This window comes from Dermacentor albipictus, chromosome 1 (assembly GCF_038994185.2).
Source record: "Dermacentor albipictus isolate Rhodes 1998 colony chromosome 1, USDA_Dalb.pri_finalv2, whole genome shotgun sequence".
NCBI classification, from domain to species: domain Eukaryota; kingdom Metazoa; phylum Arthropoda; class Arachnida; order Ixodida; family Ixodidae; genus Dermacentor; species Dermacentor albipictus.
The window spans coordinates 373,831,088-373,851,255 of NC_091821.1; the positions used below are offsets into that span (position 1 = coordinate 373,831,088).

General features: G+C 47.1%; 1 protein-coding gene across 2 annotated transcripts in view; it reads right to left on the reverse strand.

The window, feature by feature from the left end:
- Window positions 1-5,646: 5,646 nt before the first annotated feature.
- The window catches only part of LOC135905457 (neurogenic differentiation factor 1-like), a 28,313-nt gene continuing 13,791 nt past the window's right edge, over window positions 5,647-20,168 (reverse strand). For both annotated transcript variants that reach the window (XM_070531897.1, XM_065436407.2), the window contains exon 3: window positions 5,647-7,273. In XM_070531897.1, coding sequence (XP_070387998.1) covers window positions 7,031-7,273 — 243 coding nt within the window. In that variant the 3' untranslated portion in view covers window positions 5,647-7,030. The remainder of the gene's footprint in view (window positions 7,274-20,168) is intronic.

The following is a 20,168-nucleotide window of genomic DNA, read 5'->3' on the forward strand; positions in this document are numbered from 1 at the left end:
GCAGCATGCATGCCTACCTGCAGCGGCCACCCTTAAAACCGCCGGCGCGCAGGCTCCGTAAACGACGAGCGAGGCGCGCGTTAGCTCACACAGCGCACCTGCCGTGTCATCGGGTCGTCACGCGTTTTAATGCGAACATTCACTCCGGCCACAGCAGGTCTGTACGACGGGAGAGCAGCTGAAGGACGAGGTGTAGTTGTTTTGAAACTGGCTCCGATCAGGAAAAACCCTTTAGTCAACCCCGCGGTTCGTCACGTGTCCCGGACGATCATTGCTCGCGGCCACTCCTTTCGTGTGGCCGCAATAAAACGAAAACGAAATGCGAAGCGAGAAAAATACTTAAAGTGCTCATGCGCTGGTGCAAGGTGTGCGCGCGTGAACAAAAAGAAGCCAGGCAGCAAAGTCGAGCAGCCTTTACCTGAACAATTAAGGGCGAGGAGCGTCGAAGAACCGCCACGTCTGAGTCACGCGTCGTCTGGGAGGAACCTCCTCTGGGAAGAATGAACTCGTGTTCATTGCACCTCCACGCGGCTTCCCGCAGTTCCAAGAATTGCAGCGATGTCTTGGAATGGCCGGGCTGGGGCTGCGCCTTGCTTTCGCGCGAACGGAAGAAGACCCTCCGCGCTGATAAGACGGTGCATGAACACACCACGCCTCGGTATAACTTTTACGTACTTAAAAAAAGATATTCGCGCAGCAGCTCCTCCGGGGAGTTGTCTAAGTATGCGTAAGCATTGTGCCACTTGCTCATATTCAAGCAGCCCGGTGTCATTATCAATCTTATGAAACCTGATCCGACCAGCGTTAACGACAGCGCTGCGGCGACAGGAACTGCTGCGGACGGCAGCGCAAGGTGAATTGATGACGCAATCTAACTATACTGCAAGTGGCGGCGCCAGGTGGCTGATGACGTTTCGATCATTATAAGCCGCTATCGCTCTTCAGCGCGTTATCCATCCGCGTCCAACCATTATCAACCGTGATCAACCGTACACCGGCGGCGGCTGGCGCGGCCGCCCGGGCCCATATCTTGAAAGCGATCCGGGAAGAGGACAGAGTGCGCCGAGTGCTGATAGCTTCGTGTGCGCTGTGTTCTCGCCACTTAGTTGGCGTTGAAGCGAGAGGCAGCACGAATGTCAATACGCTCGCTGATGCGGAACTATATCTTGAAAGCGATCATCTTGCGTGACGACAGAGGGACGGACGGACGGACGGATTTCCTCGTTAGTTAGGCACAGAAATGCTTACGAATAATAATAAAAAAAACGGACGTGCGTAAACGTGTGGGGCAGCATCCTTTATGGTGCGAAAGGTAGCACAGAGTGTCAGCAGTAATTGCTCGGAATAGGTAGTACGCGTTAAACCAGCGAGTTGTCGTTGGCAGAGGTATACAGGAGCGAAAAAGAAAGAAGGCATTCTGTAAATAACTCGCACATTAGACGGCCCGGTGACACAAAATGCCTTATATTGTGGTTCAGTGCCCACACTCCCAAAGCAAATTTTACGCCACAACGATTCGTAAGTGAATCGTTTTAGCGAACATGGTATTAATTAGGTCGCCCTAGTAATAACTAAGAAAAGCGGTCAATGACATATTGTTCTTAAATTATTAGCTTTGTTGATTCGGTTGGATTCAGCTATATTACCTAGCTGCAGTGTACCTGCAGGTCTCCCCTGAGAGTGACGTAGCCGAGGTGGTACGCATTCCAAATAGAGACGTGCGAATATGAGAAATTTCGAGTTCGAATCCATCAATCTTTGCTATTCAATTCGTATTTGATTCCAGAGCAAAGCTTCGGAGTCCCGAGGGACGGAGGCCGGCCGATGCAAGTGAGGACTGTTCCGAATGATTCTTCGGCAGGAGAGCCGCAGTTGCTGAGCGAACGTATACGGGACAGGTAGTTTATTTCTCCCGAATGATTTGTGGTGCAAATAACTAAATGATCCTCTGCAGTTTTGCCAAACGGACTGTGCGCCAACATTGTATTTGACTTTCTTTTGAAATGGGAAAATATTCGATTGAATATTCGGAGGTTATTTCTCTCGAATATTCGTATACGATACGATTCGTAAATTTCTCTATTCGAACACCCCTAATGACAATGGAAACCTTTAGTAGCATGCACCTCTACAACCCCCAAGAGGGCTCTGCAGGGTGTCACGCCCCCATAAGCTGCGTGGTACGGCTGGCACTCATGCCGCCAGCTGGCATCCGACTGTCGAGATAACGGTCGGCAAAAATATTCCGTGGTACCCCACAAGTACAAATCCACGACATATGATATAACTGAACAACATTAAGAAAAAAATATATATAGAATGCCCGAAAGCAAAGTATTGCACAAGAGTAAATTTATCCTCAGGCGCAGTGCAAGAGCTATACTTCAGTAACAGTTGTATTCTCGCGCGTGTACCCGGCTTGTCCCGCAGGCTAAACGAAACCGCGGTGCGTGCAGGCATTGAATTCGTGGTGTTCGCCGCACTAAAACGCCTTGGTTTCGTTTGCAAAAACGTTGGAATTGGTGAAATTAGAATTCCCCAATCAAAGGGAGAGAAAAAGAAAATCGGTGTATGATGGATTCACAGTGTGCTACAGTAATGCGACTTACGAGATCCCATTAAGATATGGTAAACGTTACGCTTGAGATGGAGGAACGTATGCGAACAACCTGGTCCGCAGAGCACATAAAGAGGAGGCGCCAGATATAGGTGCAATTGCTTCGTCTGGCCTTCTATATCTCCCCTAAACCCAACTCTGCCCAGCACCTCCGTCTTTTTGTTGTCATTGTTAATGAAATTTCTTTTGTCACTTTGGCATGTGGCCATATTGAAATGCAGTCAAACCTCGATTAAAAAAAAAACCAATTTTGCGATTTTTTTTTATTTAACGAAGTGCTTTCGATTCTTTTACACGTATTTATAAAGCCCAATGCAACAGGAACCTCGATGAAACGAACAGAATTCAACGTCTCTCCCGATTTTACGAAGCGTAGGAGAAGCGGAGAGAACGGTAAGATATGGAGAAAATGTGAATAGGCCAGGCTCTTGTCGAGGCAATATATCTCCAGCTGTTAGGTAGGCCTGCCGCTAACACGAAGGAACAGAAGAAGCGCTCAATCACACCGCTGTCTGCAGTAGGTTCGTATGAAGGCATAATTACATCTTTTTGGTTTTTAATAAGCACAATATTATTTGCATAAGTGTGTTCAGTATTTTAGATTTAACCAAGTTCTCGATTTAACGAAATAACTCGCTAGTCTCATTTACTTCGTTAAATTGATGTTAAGCTCTAATATACGCGACTCCCTCACATCATCGGTGTGCTATAGCCGCGACAGTTATTGCGGTTATTGCGACAGTATTGAAGTTCTTCCTTTACTGAGACAGCTTAATCACAGCGGTGATATTTCGTACGTGCGTAACTTCTTCGCGAACCTAAAGGCGATGTTTTCATTTCATGCACCACCGTTCTATGCGATGCAGATAATTTCGTCCTCATCAACTACGGCATTGCTCGTTCTGACCTCATGTACATGCACAGAAGCCACTGCTCTCTGGAGTCTGCGTGAACTAGAAAGCCTTACGTTAATTGCCCAGCACTGTAGTTGCACGATAGCTTGATTGTTAGTGCGCTCGACTCCCAAATTTGCATTTCTTCACTGACATTTATTCACGCTGTGGCAATGACAAAGCACAGGATAATGAGTTGATCTGAAAAAAAATTGTCGTCAGCGTAAAGAAATCGACGGATGGGCAAGGCAAATCCCAATATCTAACACTTAACAGCTGTCACATTACAATTGCATGAGCTTACACGTTGCATAGGATGAAAGTAAATACACACCGCCATAAGTATAGCATGTCGCCGACTTCGTCTTATTTTTTATTTCGTTTAACTTGTATCCTGCTGGTCGTAAACCGCTACACTACAGCTTCCCTACCCGTAGATTAAACGTGCCCATTTGATCTGCATAATTTTTTTCCCGTACATCTACAGCATCACTCCGTTTTTCATCCAGTGGTTCTCGGCTGCGCGCAACCAGACGAGCCCTCCCGCAGGTTGGGTTATGGCCGTTCCGGTAAAAATGTCTCCCTAGTCGCACATTCGGCGCGCTGACGCGTGCTCCTCTAACGACCACGGCAAGAAACTATACCACTGCGCGCAAACTGCCGCTTTTTGTCTCTAACTTCTTTCGCCGGCGCGTCTGCCAACAAGAAACTGGTCTGCGGCCACTTCTCCTCCAGATGCTAACGGTTGCTCTGTGGACGGACACGCGCAGTCCGTACAACTGCAAGGACGTGGCCGGACCCACGCGAACGGGGGCGGCCCGACGGTGACCCCTGCATGGCTGTGCTCTCCTTGTTGTTGTTGTTGTTGTTGCCTTTATCGGGCGCGCCGTAGACTCGTCGTCGTCGCCGCCGTGACCGGCTGGCGTGGGCTTACCCGCTCTCGTTCTACTACGCGAGTGTGGTTATGGCCCTGATGCGGGCATGAGTCACCGCCGGCGCTATGCGCTGCGGCAGCGTGAGGTGCCTCGGGTGTGTGCCGGCTCTGCCGACGAGCTCCTTGTCATTGCAAGGCGGTCTTTTTCCTCCTCTCCGCACAAGGTGCGATGCGGCTGCCACGGCCGGCGCGGAGTTTCATTCAAGGCTGGGAGATTATTTCGCGTGGGCGTACCGCAGTTTCCGGTCTGTATGCGTCGCGAACTTCTGATGCGGCGCCAGCACACGAGACAGGCGAAACGAACACCCGTCACTGTTCGCGGTTTCGCGGCGTCCCATTGAAGCGGGCACACGTCCCTAAATTTGTGGCCGATATAAAAGCGAACAGATTTTATGCGAAGCATACTAGCCGCACAACCACGCTCTTCCTTGCTGCGCCGCGCGCGGCCGCGTAGCTACCATATGACGTCATAACAGCTGCAAAAGCGGAGGCTCAACTCGTGCGCTCGCTTGCGGCCGCGTAGCTACATAGCCGGGTCTCAGCTCGTGCGCTCGCCTGCATGAGTTGTTTCTTCGTCTAGCCGAACCAAATATAGCCAAGCAACAGCAGTTCATCAGGCTAAACAGTGGTTCAACAACTAAAATAAAGGCTAGTATGCTTCGCATCCTGGGCTTAACCTTAGCTAAGCCACAGCCATCTTTAATTGCGCTGTAGCATATGCGCTGACGTGCTAGCATCTCACCATAACTGTCGCCGTTCCCATATAATTGCACACACACACACACACACACACACACACACACACACACACACACACACACACACACACACACACACACACACACACACACACACACACACACACACACACACACACACGCACACACACGCACACACACACACAATATATATATATATATATATATATATAGCGATGTGTCAGAGGACGACAGGAGGAAGCGTCCATCAATAGAGAAGCTCTTGAAAGGCAATATGTGGTGTTGTTTGCTAAGTTGTGATATCACGCATACAATTAACTTCATAATTAAATTAGTCTGATATCTTTAGGTTGTCGTCCACCTGAAGACACAAGCTGTGGGCCATATAAAATATTTGTGGAGCTGCAGAAACGTTCAGCAAGAAACTTCAATATTTAGTCACGATCAGTATCAGTAGACTTTATTAGCAACTTAGTTCCGGGGTGTGTGCGCACTAAAGAATGAGAAGAAAACAAGTCACTGACAGTTTGGCGACGTGCAAGACAATAACAAAGGTGATCTGCACGATGTGCAGAAGCAGTTTGGCACAATGTTGCTCTAACAACGCCCTAACAAGCGAAACAATACGTAACAGCAAATTGCGCGCGTACGCGAGTTGGCTGATCGTCAAGAACGATGAATCCAAAAACATCGCTTATAATTATTTACAAGCCTCGCGCAATAATTTCGACATGACAGCATCAAACATTCTTTTTCTTGGGAAATGTTGCCTTCAAGCGAGAAATTCTTTAAAATTTTAACATTTTGACGTTTCTCTTTTTTTTCTTTTTCCTTTATTTTTTTCTGGCCAGTTGCCCAGCGCTACAGAAGATAGAAAAGTAAGAACTATATTCATTCGATTTACAGACAGAAATGTCGTATTAAATACGGTGAAACTTGTCGAAATGTACCCTGTACGGAACGTTGGCGCAAAATGATCGTCCAATTTGCTGCATCATAAAGAAAGAGATCCCTTTACAGACTTTTACACATTAAGGACGTGGCCGCATCAGACATCTCATCAGAAACCTGACGTAAATGTGCGTACTTAACTTTCAAAACGATATTTCTTTTCCTTCACCGGAGTGAAAGGAAGCTGTCGCGTTTCACATTTACCAAGGAAAGCAATACTCATTCTCAGAGTGTGTGCGCGACTGACTCCAATCATTAAACATTATGTGTCCAGGTCCTAACATTTAGAGCAACAGTTTCAGTGGGAACACTATAAGTAGTGCATCATTGTTATAGGTAAATATGGCACCTACACATGTTATGCTTCTGCCCTGAAATGGATTTCTTCAGGATTACGAGAAAGAAAAGGTAGTTTGCATTGACTGGCACAACAATCTTGAATAACTGCACTCTCTTCTCAGAATTATTCCTCAGAAATTAGAAGCACACTAAATTTTTCTTGTCACCGTTCTTCAGTCGTGTGCATTATAGCGGGCAAAAAGCACCTGCGGATAAACAATGTCCCCAACGGAAAGGGAGAAAGAGCGAAGAAAGAGCAAATATTAACAGCCTCTAGTCCGGGTTCAGAATTGTAGAGGAGCGAGCACTAGGTTCAAGACCCACCATCTGATCCAATAGGGATGCCAAAGTACTGGACCTAAGGTCTGAGTGTTTTAGTGCACGTCTTCGGAAAGGTGGATATTTTGAAAGCGTTTTCTCGATTTGGAGAAACGAAATGCCGCAGAAAAAAAAAAAATCGCCTCGCTCCACCTTTTTTTTTCCTTAGTTCTGTACCGTTAGAGGCTAAGTGCGCTCGAGAGTGGAATGATCGCAGAGAGTAGAGCAACTGACGCGACGGCGGGGCAAGAAAGGCGGCCTAGGGAGCCGCCCCCGGATACGACGACGGCGCCAAGGGCCGTTGAACCAGCGCGGCGGCGGCGTCCGGCGTCCGGGGTGGCCTCTCGTAGGCGTCCGCGATGGCGGGCGACGACGGCTGCGGGGGCGTCTTCCCTAACGTGGCGACCCAGTGCGGCGCCGGGGACGGCGAGGCGCCGTTGTCCGGGACGGCGATCGCGCGCGGACTCAGTCGCAGCTGGCCGGCAATCAGGTTGACCGTGGCCTGCAGAGAACAATAGCGTGCACGAGCATCGATGGCATGAGTATAACCGCAAACACGCGCCTCGTGCGGTGTTTTGCATCGATGGGGGCACTTCCGAAATGTCCACCCTCTCTTGCAGCCCATTCAAATTTGGAAGAGCCACCCTGACGTCTGCACTAAACATACATCAAATGCCTTGAGCTACCACCAGACATAGGCACCTTCGTGCGAGGTTGTCCTCACCCTCAGCTGCCCTCACTCTCACAGAGGGAGGTGAGAGCACAGGTGAAGAATGCATTGGAAAATCTGTGAGGGCAAAGGTGAGGGAGTGCGAGCATCGTGAGGTGAGGGCTATGGGGAGGGAGACTTCGACGAAGTGAGGCCAAATTTATAAGGCCAGATTAAAGCCGCTACGGTTGTCTGTATCAGACGCTCTATAGACAAGCGCACAATACTATATGAATGAGAATCGGCCAATTTTCTCTCAGTCGGCTTCAACAACAACGTTTTCCATCACGTCGACGCGCCTCTCACAATGCGCGGACGCCATAAATCTGCAAATAATCCGCCGACGTCCGCGTCAGCAGATTCTTACTGTCGGGAGACGCAGGTTTTGTTGTAACACTGCAATGAAAGGACGGCATGGCTCCTACATGGCTCTACACGCCGCTGCCAAGGAGTTCGTTAACGCTGATTTTTACATGTGGTGATCCCTTTTATTTACTGCTTCTGAAAGATAAATTCTATTTCTCGTTAGTACACGGACTCAAGTAAACAATGATGCCTCCAGAATTGTAGTTACTGAATTAATGGACATTCTTGCTCTCCATTTACTGAATACCCTTATAAACAAAATCGCTTCTGAATTCGCGTAACTTTCTTTTTTACACACATCGCGCCATGCAGAACAGCTCATTGACATGGCGCTTGAAAGTACGTGTTGGCGGAATAACGCCCAGAATGCCAGAGGAACTTCATAAATAAATAAATAAATAAATAAATATATATATATATATATATATATATATATATATATATATATATATATATATATATATATATATATATATATATATATATATATATATTGTAGCGAGATATAAGCTATTCTTTGTCATCTGTACATGATCATCATCATGTGGGGCTCATATGGGGTTCTTCTTCATCATCGCTTGTGGGGCTGGCTCTCGAGTGTGATCCGTGCTGTGGGCGTGATCGCTTCGCCGTATCTTCGAGTCGGAATAAACGTAGTGACGACTGCTACGTCACAAGTGGTGGAGGTGCGGGGTAGCCGAGGCCGAGATGGTGGAAGTAGAAGTGCCTGTTGGCTCGTCCTGCGACATGGTGGCGGACAGCTGGCACAATCGGCGACCCGATCGAAGCTCCAGGAGGTTGAGCGGGGAGTCAGAGGACGGAGGACCGAAAAGCACACTCCACCACTTGTGACGTAGCAGTCGTCACTACGTTTATTCCGACTCGAAGATACGGCGAAGCGATCACGCTTAGATTCACTTCATGCAGATGACGCACGACTTCACTTTCTTGCTGCAGAAGATACCGCGCTACCTCCTCGCCATCAAAGCATTGTGACTATCATGTCTGATGTGATTGACTGCGGCGACGTGCTTGTATTACCATCTGCACGCTGTCTCGCAAGAGGGATTACCTTTGCATCAGGGCTGGTTAGGTTTGATCATGGCTCTGCGCTTCTCTACGCTACAAACCCGACATCCGAAAAAATTCTCATCCCTAAAGGCACTACATTGGCTTCCGCCACCGAATCGGAGTCTATATCTGTTGTTTCATTTAAACCAGCTTCCTCTGAAGTTCCTTGTACCGGACGGACCGCATCTCCTTCAGCTCTTGCAGCTGCCATCAGTTCCGACCTGACACCTTCACAGTCACAACAATTGCTTGCTTTGCTCCAGAAACATGAAGCTTCGTTTGACGTGCATTCAGCTTCGTTGGGAAAGACTTCGATTACGACGCATCGGATACAGACAGATGGTACATCCATCGTGCGCCGTAGACCATATCGCGTATCGCTAGCCGAGAGGAAAGTCATTGACGAGAACGTCGCGGACATGCTCCAACGGAATATAATACGCCCTTCTGCTAGCCCTTGGTCTTCCCCCGTTGTTTTGGTTCGGAAGAAAGACGGCTCTGTTCGATTTTGTGTCGACTACCGAGCACTTAACAAGATCACGCGCAAGGATGTATACCCTATGCCGCGAATAGACGATGCCTTGGATTCCCTGCAAGGTGCCGAGTACTTCTCCAGCATCGATCTACGTTCCGGCTACTGGCAGATACCTATGCATGAGGACGATAAAGAGAAAACAGCGTTTTCAACACCAGATGGGCTCTACGAATTTAATGTCATGCCATTCGGCCTCTGCAATGCACCCGCAACGTTCGAGCGCATGATTGACACCGTTCTTCGTGGCCTGAAGTGGAAGACGTGCCTGTGCTATCTGGATGATATTGTTGTTTTCTCGTCAACTTTCTCTCAGCACCTGCAACGTCTGGATCAAGTTCTCACATGCCTTGCCAACGCTGGACTTCAGCTAAACACCAAGAAATGCCATTTTGCGAGCAAGACGATTAAGGTACTCGGTCACATTGTGAGCAAAGATGGCATTCGTCCTGATCCTGACAAGGTTTCGGCAGTTCGGCACTTCCCTCGTCCCGAAAAGACCAAAGATTTGCGCAGTTTCCTAGGCCTCGCCTCCTATTTTCGCCGATTCATACGAGGCTTCGCCTCAATAGCGTCACCTCTGCACAAATTACTGGGTTCTAATGTTCCCTTTGTGTGGTCTCCCGAATGTGAATCTGCGTTCGCCCATCTGAAGCGCGCTCTCACATCGGAACCAGTACTACGCCATTTTGATGAAGCTGCTCCTACCCTCCTGCATACGGATGCTAGTGGTCATGGCATTGGTGGCATTCTCCTACAGCGAGACGACGCTTTAGGGGAGAGGGTCGTCGCATACGCAAGTCGCGTTCTGACAAACGCCGAAAGGAATTACACCATCACCGAGCAGGAATGCCTAGCTATCGTTTGGTCTGTACAGAAGTTTCGACCTTATCTTCACGGCCGTCATTTCACCATCGTTACAGACCATCATGCATTGTGCTGGCTTTCGACGCTGAAAAACTTGTCTGGACGGCTTGGTCGGTGGATCCTTCGTCTACAGGAATACGAATTTACTATTACCTACAAGTGCGGAAAAAAACACCAGGATGCAGACGCGCTTTCTCGCTGTCCGCTTCCTACGACGCCATGCAATGGACCTCCAACTACCATCCGTGACAAGCTTTCGCATGACCCCTCTTCACATGCTTTCTTGTTGGCCCCTGTAGACGAGATGCCTAAACACGACAACGGATTCTTTCAATCTCATCAATTGGCGGACTCTTACTGTCGGCGCATCATAGACCACCTTCAAGGAGCTTCGCGCCCACCTAACGCCCGCCTTCGTCGACAGCTGACGCAATTTAAGATTGACAACCGCGTCCTGTACCGTCATGTCTATCACCCTGACGGTCAGCGCTGGGTTCCTGTCCTGCCACGCTCTCTACGTGCTCATGTCCTGCAGGCTTCTCACGACGACATGACTGCTGGTCACCTTGGTTTCCGGAAAACCTATGACCGCATCAAAGGTCGCTTCTACTGGCCTGGATTGTCCGCCAGTGTAGCGAGGTATGTCGCTTCCTGCGCCCTATGTCAGCGTCGAAAGCTCCCTACATCAGCTCCAAGCGGACAACTGCAACCGGTTCCTTGTCCGTCGCAACCATTTGAAATCGTTGGCATTGACCTGTATGGTCCTCTTCCTGTGACTCCCACCGGTAAACGATGGATTGTGACAGCCGTTGATCACTTGACACGCTACGCCGAAACAACTTGTGTGAGCTCTGCCTCAGCCTCTGAAGTTGCTGCATTCATACTTCAATCCTTAATACTGCGCCACGGTGCTCCTCGCGTCCTCCTGAGCGACCGTGGAAAAGCATTCCTCTCGCAACTAGTAGACGAGGTACTCAGAGCCTCCGGAACCACCCACAAGACTACCTCCAGTTACCATCCGCAAACTAACGGCCTCACAGAGCGATTTCATCGCACGCTGTCAGACATGCTAGCCATGTACATCGAACCGGATCACAGAAACTGGGACGCAATTTTGCCATTCGTGACTTTTGCGTATAATACCGCGGTTCAACGCACGACCGGTTACTCGCCATTCTACCTTGTCTATGGTCGTTCGCCCAGTTCCTGTCTTGACGCCTCTTTCTTCGCGCCAACTGTCAATCAATGTCCATCCTCCTGTGAAGAATATGTGTCCCGCATTCTGCGTTGTCGCCAGCTCGCTCGCATCAACACCGAAGCACAGCAACAGGACCGCAAGCAGCATTACGACGCCTCTCATCGCGTTGTGTGCTTCCGCCCTGGCGACGAAGTGCTACTCCGGACACCAGTTCGTACTCCTGGCTTGTGTGACAAGTTTCAACTTCGGTTCATCGGCCCCTACAAAGTCTTGGAGCAGACTTCCCCGGTTAACTATCGCGTGGTACCAGTTATTGTTCTAAGTGACCGCCGCTGCCGCGCTGCTGAGGTTGTCCACGTGTCCCGTATGAAGCCTTTCACGCGGCGTTCGCGGCCCCTTTGAATTGCGGCCAGGATGGCCGCTCTCGCGCGAGGGGACATTAGTGTAGCGAGATATAAGCTATTCTTTGTCATCTGTACATGATCATCATCATGTGGGGCTCATATGGGGTTCTTCTTCATCATCGCTTGTGGGGCTGGCTCTCGAGTGTGATCCGTGCTGTGGGCGTGATCGCTTCGCCGTATCTTCGAGTCGGAATAAACGTAGTGACGACTGCTACGTCACAATATATATATATATATATATATATATCATCATCATCATCAGCCTGGTTACGCCCACTGCAGGGCAAAGGCCTCTCCCATATTTCTCCAACAACCCGGTCATTTACTAATTGTGGCCATGCCGTCCCTGCAAATTTCTTAATCTCATCCGCCCACCTAACTTTCTGCCGTCCCCTGCTACGCTTCCCTTCCCTTGGAATCCAGTCCGTAACCCTTAATGACCATCGGTTATCTTCCCTCCTCATTACATGTCCTGCCCATGCCCATTTCTTTTTCTTGATTTCAACTAAGATGTCATTAACTCGCGTTTGTTCCCTCACCCAATCTGCTCTTTTCTTATCCCTTAACGTTACACCTATCATTCTTCTTTCCATAGCTCGTTGCGTTGTCCTCAATTTGAGTAGAACCCTTTTCGTAAGCCTCCAGGTTTCTGCCCCGTAGGTGAGTACTGGTAAGACACAGCTGTTATACACTTTTCTCTTGAGGGATAATGGCAACCTGCTGTTCATGATCTGAGAATGACTGCCAAAGGCACCCCAGCCCATTCTTATTCTTCTGATTATTTCTGTCTCATGATCCGGATCCGCAGTCACTACCTGCCCTAAGTAGACGTATTCCCTTACGACTTCCAGTGCCTCGCGGCCTATTGTAAACTGCTGTTCTCTTCCGAGACTGTTAAACATTACTTTAGTTTTCTGCAGATTAATTTTTAGACCCACTCTTCTGCTTTGCTTCTCCAGGTCAGTGAGCATGCATTGCAGTTGGTCCCCTGAGTTACTAAGCAAGGCAATATCATCAGCGAATCGCAAGTTACTAAGGTATTCTCCATTAACTCTTATCCCCATTTCTTCCCAATCCAGGTCTCTGAATACCTCCTGTAAACACGCTGTGAATAGCATTGGAGAGATCGTATCTCCCTGCCTGACGCCTTTCTTTATTGGGATTTTGTTGCTTTCTTTATGGAGGACTACGGTGGCTGTGGAGCCGCTATAGATATTTTTCAGTATTTTTACATATGGCTCGTCTACACCCTGATTCCGTAATGCCTCCATGACTGCTGAGGTTTCGACAGAATCAAATGCTTTCTCGTAATCAATGAAAGCTATATATAAGGGCTGGTTATATTCCGCACACTTCTCTATCACCTGATTAATAGTGTGAATATGATCTATTGTTGAGTATCCTTTACGGAATCCTGCCTGGTCCTTTGCTTGACAGAAGTCTAAGGTGTTCCTGATTCTATTTGCGATTACCTTAGTAAATAGTTTGTAGGCAACGGACAGTAAGCTGATCGGTCTATAATTTTTCAAGTCTTTGTCGTCCCCTTTCTTATGGATTAGGATTATGTTAGCGTTTTTCCAAGGTTCCGGTACGCTCGACGTTATGAGGCATTGCGTATACAGGGTGGCCAGTTTCTCTAGAACAATCTGCCCACCATTTTTCAATAAATCTGCTGTTACCTGATCCTCCCCAGCTGCCTTCCCCCTTTGCATATCTCCCAAGGCTTTCTTTACTTCTTCCGGCGTTACCTGTGGGATTTAGAATTCCTCTAGACGATTTTCTCTTCCATTATCGTCGTGGGTGGCACTGGTACTGTATAAATCTCTATAGAACTCCTCAGCCACTTGTACTATCTCATCCATATTAGTAATGATATTGCCGGCTTTGTCTCTTAACGCATACATTTGATTCTTGCCAATTCCTAGTTTCTTCTTCCCTGTTTTCAGGCTTCCTCCGTTCCTGAGAGCCTGTTCAATTCTATCCATATTATACTTCCTTATGTCAGCTGTCTTACGCTTGTTGATTAACTTCGAAAGTTCTGCCAGTTCTATTCTAGCTGTAGGGTCAGAGGCTTTCATACATTGGCGTTTCTTGATCAGATCTTTCGTCTCCTGCGATAGTTTACTGGTATCCTGCCTATCGGAGTTACCACCGACTTCCATTGCACACTCCTTAATGATGTCCACAAGATTGTCGTTCATTGCTTCAACACTAAGGTCCTCTTCCTGAGTTAAAGCCGAATACCTGTTCTGAAGCTTGATCTGGAATTCCTCTATTTTCCCTCTTACCGCTAACTCATTGATCGGCTTCTTATGTACCAGTTTCTTCCGTTCCCTTCTCAGGTCTAGGCTAATTCGAGTTCTTACCATCCTGTGGTCACTGCAGCGCACCTTGCCGAGCACGTCCACATCTTTTATGATGCAAGGGTTAGCGCAGAGTATGAAGTCTATTTCATTTCTAGTCTCGCCGTTCGGGCCCCTCCACGTCCACTTTCGGCTATCCCGCTTGCGGAAGAAGGTATTCATTATCCTCATATTATTCTGTTCCGCAAACTCTACTAATAACTCCCCCCTGATATTCCTAGTGCCTATGCCATATTCCCCCACTGCCTTGTCTCCAGCCTGCTTTTTGCCTACCTTGGCATTAAAGTCACCCATTAGTATAGTGTATTTAGTTTTCACTCTACCCATCGCCGATTCCACGTCTTCATAGAAGCTTTCGACTTCCTGGTCATCATGACTGGATGTAGGGGCGTAGGCCTGTACAATCTTCATTTTGTACCTCTTATTAAGTTTCACAATAAGACCTGCCACCCTCTCGTTAATGCTATAGAATTCCTGTATGTTACCAGCTATATTCTTATTAATCAGGAATCCGACGCCTAGTTCCCTTCTCTCTGCTAAGCCCCGGTAGCACAGGACGTGCCCGCTGTTTAGCACTGTATATGCTTCTTTTGGCCTCCTAACTTCACTGAGCCCTATTATATCCCATTTACTGCCCTCTAATTCCTCCAATAGCACTGCTAGACTCGCCTCACTAGATAACGTTCTAGCATTAAACGTTGCCAGGTTCATATTCCAATGGCGGCCTGTCCGGAGCCAGTGATTCTTAGCACCCTCTGCAGCGTCGCAGGTCTGACCGCCGCCGTGGTTTGATTGTGTTGTTATATATATATATATATATATATATATATATATATATATATATATATATATATATATATATATATATATATATATATATATATATATATATATTTTTTTTTTTTTTCACAGAACGTGGAATGTCTTCCCGTGCGTTATATGCTACTTCCGTGCATCACAAAGATGAGGCAGGTGGAGAAGAAGACGCCTACTCTTTCTGACCCCTGCCGAGCACCAAACACTGCATTCTCGCTCTTATCTAAAACACGAAAACGTCCAGTGTTTGGCAGACTGGAAAGCTTCCTTTTGCGCGTCCCTGGAGGAAGAACTCCCAAGTCGCTGCATAGAATGACTTCTGCTAGGGCACGTTTCTGCTAGTAAGCCATGCAGTGTTTTTTGAGTTGTCATAACATTAGTTCCACCGGATCAAAAAACAACAGCATATTTTTTTCTAATCCCTTGCTGTTACGGCTTTCAGAGAAAGAAAAGTAAACTACGGCTATGTCATCCATTCACACACACATGAATTCTCTCTTGTAGGCATCTGCCTGAACTGTGTGTTACGAAAGCGTGTGATACTATAGCCACACCAACAGCCACGTACAACAAGCTTCTAATAGCAATTATAACAACAGTCTAATCAGCCATCAAGAGCGCAACATACGTGCGTTAGAATCATACGATTTGCCTTACGACTGTACAGTCAATGCCATAAAGGCAGCCAACAGTCTTCGAAGCGATGTAAGCCTTCTAACAGTTCCAGCAATTTGCAAAACTCCGAGAAGCCACCTTTAGATGTATATCAACCGACGGATCTCACTATTTTGACGTACCGTTGCAAATTTTTAATGATATCGCACGGAACTTGTTTCCTAACTCGTTTTGAGCGTGGTGTAAGAGCGCGAACAAAACAAGAAGAAAAACCAGCGTTGTGTCGTCGTATTTCTGCCTCGCATCTTGCACGTTCAAAATGAATCTTAACCAGCTCATCAATGTACGCTGACGTTATCAGCGAGATTACGCGCTGCTGGTGAACGCTAGTAAATGATGCGGATGGTATCTACACGTGCTGTTGTTAACAGATCTGCCGTGAGGTCCGTACTGACAAAGGCCGTTGCCACCTTTTACTAATTATCGCCCTCGGGTAACGCGCGTCCTCTGAAATTACCGAAACGGGCAATTCATAGAAGACCTATAACATGGAGGGGGAAAGAGACGGAGCCTCTAAGACAATCACTATAGAACTTCCCGTATACACCATAGCGAAATGGTCAGACTTTTCATAGGCAATCTAAATAAATGTTTTGTGATGGTTTAATCAGATTGACAAGGGACATCAAGTACGAATTCCTGTAACATAGGGAACTGGCAATCGTACTTATGGCTTGTTCTCACCAAATCTTTCTCTCTCTCTCTCTCTCTCTCTATATATATATATATATATATATATATATATATATATATATATATATATATATATATATATATATATATATATATATATATATATATATATATATATATATATATATATATATATATATATATATATATAGCTTTCTGATCACAGGTAGTTAACGGGTAACTTATACTTAGTTCAAGTTCGCGCTGGAAAATCATTACCATGAAATCAATCTATGGGTTTTATAACAGAAGCAGAATAATAAAAGTGGCAGAAGTATTAAAGCTACAATATCTTTGGCAGAGCATTAAACACTTGAACACCGACTCTCACACTTAAGTATCCTTAAGGATGCAGATCGGTTCGTAGCTCACTCTTACACCCATAAAGTGTGCAAGGGTGCGAGCTACAGACAGAAAGCAGTAGTAAGGGTGCAAATCCATTTACAGTGAAATTATGTAAAATGTAACGTAAAATGTAACGAAAGTCACAGCGGCGCCCGGCATGCTTCGGCTGGCCCATATAAGACCGCACCACGATGTCGTTCGCATCACGCGGTCTTTGCAGTCTCTGTTACGAATGGGAAAGCGGTGCACTGGTATCGCTCCGCAATGGGAGAGCCTCGCGACCTCCACTTTCGAAAGCACAATGCTTTCAATGTTGCCGCCGGACAACCTTCCCAGCACCAGAGAGGAGCAGAACCCCCCCGCAAGAAAGTTCGAAAAAGCATTGTGGCCGCTTCTGGTGCAGCACATCAATATTATGCTGGGCCAGGAGGCCTACGCCTGCCAAAAAGGTCCAGACTGGGGTTTTGCTTTCTATGGGACTAAAATATATTTACTCCTCCTCCTCCTCATTCAACACAGTGCAATTGCGCCTGCTAGCGGAGGTGCTGTTCGCTCCACATAGAGTTTGTCTGCGAAGCGTCCGAGCATCTTCTTCTAAGTGACCTTTCCAACCCTGCTTGCCCATCAGGATTTTCACTGGCTTGAGTACGCGCCCGTTCCGCTTATCTATGACCCTATACAGTGCTCCAAAGAAATTTGCTGACCACCAGACATACAAAATCAGGCCATCTCTTAAATCCGTCCGTGCCTTACACATACCCTCCATATTGAATGTTACGCCAATGGCGCACAATGGGATTGCGTGATAAGCATTTGCCGTACAGTCTGTTGAGAACACTTGTGCGGGTGGCCACAACCAGAGCGTCGAACCGAAACTCTTTCATTTCGGTTCACCAAAACCGGTTCAGTTCTGATTCAATCCCGATGCAAAAAAAAAAAAAGAGATCGCGGTTCAGACCAGTTCGAACCGGTTTAAGCTCATTTCCATAACCGAAGAAGGTGCTCCTAAGCTGCACTTAAAGATTACGCCTGTTGTTCGCTCTTCAGGCAGCACGTAGTTGCAAAAGGATCCATGCAAAGTGAAGCTTTATTGAGGGAGAGAGAGATCAGATAAATAATATATTGAGGAAAACGCAGAGTGTCCTCCGGCCTGCTACTCTCCTCAGGAGGAAAACGAAGATGAGAATAATAAGCGAGTGAGGAGTAATGATGACGACAGGCAGTAGGATGCGATTATGCACACCATCAGCATCAGCATCAGCATCAGCCATGGTTACGCCCACTGCAGGGCAAAGGCCTCTCCCATACTTCTCCAACAACCCCGGTCATGTACTAATTGTGGCCATGTCGTGCCTGCAAACTTCTTAATCTCATACGCCCACCTAACTTTCTGCCGCCCCCTGCTACGCTTCCCTTCCCTTGGGATCCAGTCCGTAACCCTTAATGACCATCGGTTGTCTTCCCTCCTCATTACATGTCCTGCCCATGCCCATTTCTTTTTCTTGATTTCAACTGTGATGTCATTAACTCTCGTTTGTTCCCTCACCCAATCTGCTCTTTTCTTATCCCTTAACGTTACACCTATCATTCTTCTTTCCATAGCTCGTTGCGTTGTCCTCAATTTGAGTAGAACCTTCGTAAGCCTCCAGGTTTCTGCCCCGTAGGTGAGTACTGGTAAGACACAGCTATTATATATTTTTCTCTTGAGGGATAATGGCAACCTGCTGTTCGTGATCTGAGAATGCCTGCCAAATGCACCCCAGCCCATTCTTATTCTTCTGATTATTTCCGTCTCATGATCCGGATCCGCCGTCACTACCTGCCCTAAGTAGATGCATTCCCTTACGACTTCCAGTGCCTCGCTGCCTATTGTAAATTGCTGTTCTCTTCCGAGACTGTTAAGCATTACTTTAGTTTTCTGCAGAAAAATTTTTAGACCCACTCTTCTGATTTGCCTCTCCAGGTCAGTGAGCATGCATTGCAATTGGTCCCCTGAGTTACTAAGCAAGGCAATATCATCAGCGAATCGCAAATTACTAAGGTATTCTCCATTAACTTTTATCCCCAATTCTTCCCAATCCAGCTCTCTGAATACCTCCTGTAAGCACGCTGTGAATAGCATTGGAGATATTGTATCTCCCTGCCTGATGCCTTTCTTTATTGGGATTTTGTTGCTTGCTTTATGGAGGACTACGGTGGCTGTGGAGCCGCTATAGAAATCTTTCAGTATTTTTACATACGGCTCGTCTACACCCTGATTCCGTAATGCCTCCATGACTGCTGAGGTTTCGACAGAATCAAACGCTTTCTCGTAATCAATGAAAGCTATATATAAGGGTTGGTTATATTCCGCACTTTTCTCTATCACCTGATTGATTATACACACGTCCGTGCTTGAAGGGCTCGTTCCCAACCTTGAATCTACAGGCCGGTGCTATAACTAAATATTTTAAGAGAGCCTTGATGGCTCGCTTCATTTATGTATCCGGTCAATGGTTCAGTAACACTTTTTCATTAAACGGCCTGTCACTAACTGGCGCTGATGAAAGATCAATGCCTGCCGTTCACAGTCGTACTGGAGGAAGACGTATGTTCCTTTGTCTCAAGTACTTGGCATGCACGCATCGCAGTGTAGCAAGTTCGCGCGTCGAATGCGATGCGAATGTTGTCGCGGTAATACAACACCTATATAGTCCGTCCCCTGACGCGGTACGCTGAAAACCATCCTAACGGCGCTGCTATATTTAAAATGACGGGAAGATGGTGTGCATCTACAAATAAGGTAGCATACTTGAGCCACAAGTGCAGGCAGTGCATAGATGAAAAGCTCCAGAAAAGGTGGTCAACCTGAACCGAAACCCTTTATTTTCTTTCCCTTTCGTTGTCGCTCTGGAGTGACAAACGAATGGTAACACTTTGATTCAGTTCCCGTTTGAGGGGGACAAAAAATTTTTTTTCAAGGTTTTAGGTTCTCGGTTCAGTTCCGGTTCGATATCCTGGACGCAATATCCTGTAGTTTAAACAGATTTGTCTTTTCTCTGTGATAACAAGCCTAAAATGGCTATGGGAAAATGCCGCGTACGCTGACCTTAATTGGCTGGCGACTCGTTGGCAGCGATGTGCCACAGCAAGCCTCTGTAAAGGACGTGTACAGCCACGAACGATTTCAATTACGCTGTAGTTGGTTCCTTATTGATGTACAGCCCAATTTACAAAGAGGGCGTTAGGAAACAACAGCGCCCGTATAACATTCTCAAGCAGCAAAGCTTTGTCCAGTGAGGGGCGTATTCAACTCGAAACCCGGCAGAGCTTCGCGTTCCTTGCGACGCACATGCCAAAAAAAGAAAAAAAAAACAAC